Genomic DNA, 3,340 nt, shown 5'->3' with positions numbered 1-3,340 from the left:
GACGCACAGATGCTGGAGTGGTAGCGACAGGCGCGCTCATCTCGATGGGACTGAAGACCGGAGAAGGGGGAGAAGATCACCCGGTTTGCGTCCGTCAGGGAGCCACAGACCGTGGGGAAGGATGCTCGTGAAGAGTCTCTCCGCGGGCAGCACGACTTAAAAAGCTGCGGTCCATCCATCTGGACACTTTTCACATTTACTCTCACGCCTTTCTCTTTGATAAGGAAGAGAAGAATCCAGGCGGGCGTCTTCCAGCTCACATTCATCTCTATTTAACCCCAGTTTGACGACAGGTCGGGGTCTCGTTTGGACACGATGTGGAAGACCGGGATCCTCCTGCCGCTGCTGCTGGGGGTGCTCTCAGCGTCCGGCGAACTCCAGCAAGAGACGGAGCCGCGGAGACTCCCACCCCCGGGAAAGTTGGATTTCGGTTATGTGCCTGCGGGAGTTTACGAGACACTGGCCCATTACGAACCGGGACCGATAGGGATTCTGTTCCACATGGTTCACACTTTTCTGTACGTGGTGCAACCCAACGCTTTTCCACAAGGTAAGAATCCCCGTCCAGTCCCACTGTCTCGCAAATACATGAAATCCCCGAGGAATGTGTCAGGGATTGACAGGTATTTCCAGAGAATGCAACAGGGAATATTCACTTCTGGAAGCTTTCATTGGCTGTGACAGTATTGTAAGTGAATAACAGGTATTAATAGAGTGGGTCCGGTTTGGGTTCCTGTGGGACTGGTTGGTTTCTGGAATAATAATCAAATCAAATCAACTACATCAAATCTAGTTGGCACTTCTTTTTTTCTTTTTTACTGCGCCCGCACTCTGCACACAAATATGTTTCATTAACTTTTCATGAGTGATTCTGGATCAACAGAATCAACAGAGCCCGTTTCCAGTGCTCCTGATTAAAAGTGTCCACTTGCGGATTTGTGGCCCATTTGTGCGTCATTTGTCCCTCCACGCAGCGCGCGTTTTGATTTGCGCGCAGAGCTGACAGCAGCACTTGAAGGTGGTGTTTCTGCCCGCGGCGCACTTTGTGTCGGGATAAATACAATTAATGAACCTCTTGCTGACAGCATCACGTGCTCGGTGACCGGTTTTACGCAGACTGTTTTTTTCTTGCCTGGATGAGGAAGTGAATGTTTGTTGGAGCACCCAGACACCCAGAGCGCATGGCTCAACATTTAATACAATTAGACCTGACTGCTTAACCAAACACACATGAGGTGTGTGTGTTTAATTGGGCAGTGGACGCTCAAAAGATGCGCTTCCCCTCCATGCGTCACAGTCTGTGTCTGTACTACAGCGGAACATTCTGCAGATTAGCAGCTCTCTGAGTCACCTTGTTAATTGGGTAATCCCATAAGCCCCTGCTCCATATGTTGTTGGCCTTTTAGTTTCCAGTTTGTCACCAGCACTCAGGGGTCTAATCCTATGGAACAGACGGACCACTGCCCAGTGAAGCTGTTAGTTCATTCATGGGTGCATCAAACAAATGATGCAACACTAAGAGTGGAAATCATGTGGAAAGTGTTGGTCTGTATGCAACAGTTCAGCTGCTTGTAAACACTTTTGAGAGGCCAGAGTTTTGTCATTCCTTTGATTAGAAAATGCCCAGAGGGATTCATTATTATGTTTGGGTTCATCAGAATTTAGATGGCGTAAGCAAAGGCCATCTGCTTATTAACAGCAGCAGCGCGTGCGAGGATGTTTAGCACGACACATCCAGTGAACTGTCAGATGTGGTTTGATGTTTTCAGGCTGGTTTGCAGCAAAGCACAGCGAGTTGCAGAGCCTGTCTTTTCTGCAACGGCATGTTGCAGGAATTCCCTCTGCACCGAGCCGATTGTTGGAAATCATAACTTGGAGTCACATTAAAATCTATAAGACAAGTGAGGAAAAGAATCTGCGAAGCGTTTCCACTCCAGTGGTTTGTGACTGGAGGTGGTGCAGATGTCGGAGTGGAGCTCTGTTTATGTTGGGTGCATGTTCAGCCTGTGGTGAGCCACAGTGTTAGCCTTCGTCCAGCAGACATTTCAGGAATGAATCATTGAATCCTCGAGCAAAGAACTGCAAAAAAAAAAGAAGAAGAAATCTTTTAAAATCTTGTAGTCAGCCTTTAAAGGGACAGACAAAAAAAACCCAAAATAAAATGACATTCAGTCTCCACACCTACATCTTTCAAAGTCTGGTGCAATGAAAACAGATCTGACTGTGAACAGTTCCTCTTCCTGTGCAGAGACATCGAGTTGACAGTTGTTCATACACACATCTGGACTACTCCAATGCAACTTATTATTTTCACTCTAGGTTATTTTTGAATGATCACAATTGTTTAGCCTATAAAATGTCAGAAAATAGTGAAAATACTCATCACAGCCTCAGAGATGCAAAGGTGACTTCTTCAGGTGGCTTCAGCCAAGAGTCCAGAATCCACAGATACTGAATTTACAACAATATCCTCCAAGTTTTCCCCTCAAGATTGTTTGTTTATGTTCCTGAAAAGAAAAAGAAGATGTCCGACATGTTGTCACTCCTAACCATCAACGTCATTATTGGCTTTAAAAATGCAGTCTCATTGATTATGGATTATAAAATTTAGGATGGAGAATGGGCCTGAAGTTGGTGGCCATTACCTCTGGGTATAGCTGTTGTACAATTAACAATCAACAGTGTATACTGCTGTTCATGGTTTCTCTCTCTCTCTCCTCCCTCTCTCTCCTCTCAAACCCAGCCGGTCGAGGCAGACGGCCGCCCACCCTGAGCCCGGTTCTGTTGGAGGTTTCTCCCTGTTAAAAGAGATTTAGCACTATACAAATAAGATTGATTGTATTGATTTAAAGTTTTGAAAGGTTTAAGCACCACAGATTAAATTCCACGGAGCACAGTGTTCGGCTCACACACTCAGTAAAACCAAAACATTCCTCATATACATAATAAACATAATGTGCAGATCTAGACTTCGTCTGCCTGTTGTATCGCTCTAACCTCAGAAACGACTTTGTTAGTTGGACACGATGTTGCTGTGTAATTAGCAACACCCCATCATCACGTCTTCCTCAATCACCGCCATGGTGTTTTACACTGTAAAACGTCTTTATCATCTCATGAATGTCTGATGCAGTCGACTGACGCGTTCCCTCTCTGTGTCAAACTGCCGGGGCGCTGCGCGGGCTCCGAGCTCGTAGGAGGTGTTATTAGCAAAGAAGCAACAAATGTCTATCACCAACACCCACACGAAGCAAATCAACAGTGACATCTTCTCTCCAACATTTTCTAACGGCTTTTCACTGCAGTGTGGAAGCCCGCAGGAGCCCCCCACCCCCACCCC

The 3,340-nt window shown here is 46.3% G+C and overlaps 1 protein-coding gene across 13 annotated transcripts in view; it reads left to right on the top strand.

The window, feature by feature from the left end:
* Positions 1 to 3,340, top strand: part of LOC111656727 (prominin-1-A-like) — a 76,934-nt gene continuing 73,594 nt past the window's right edge. For 8 of the 13 annotated variants that reach the window (XM_087174593.1, XM_087174592.1, XM_087174591.1 and 5 more), the window contains exon 1: positions 1 to 550. In XM_087174593.1, coding sequence (XP_087030719.1) covers positions 316 to 550 — 235 coding nt within the window. In that variant the 5' untranslated portion in view covers positions 1 to 315. The remainder of the gene's footprint in view (positions 551 to 3,340) is intronic. The other 5 variants (XM_087174597.1, XM_087174595.1, XM_087174594.1 and 2 more) reach the window with 2 other exon arrangements.

This window comes from Seriola lalandi, unplaced genomic scaffold (assembly GCF_002814215.2).
Source record: "Seriola lalandi dorsalis isolate HSWRI2012SDOR001 ecotype SW California unplaced genomic scaffold, Sedor1 jcf7180002054367, whole genome shotgun sequence".
Classification (NCBI taxonomy): Eukaryota; Metazoa; Chordata; class Actinopteri; order Carangiformes; family Carangidae; genus Seriola; species Seriola lalandi.
Note: the sequence above shows the minus strand (reverse complement) of the source record. Positions and strands in the feature narration are given on the sequence as shown.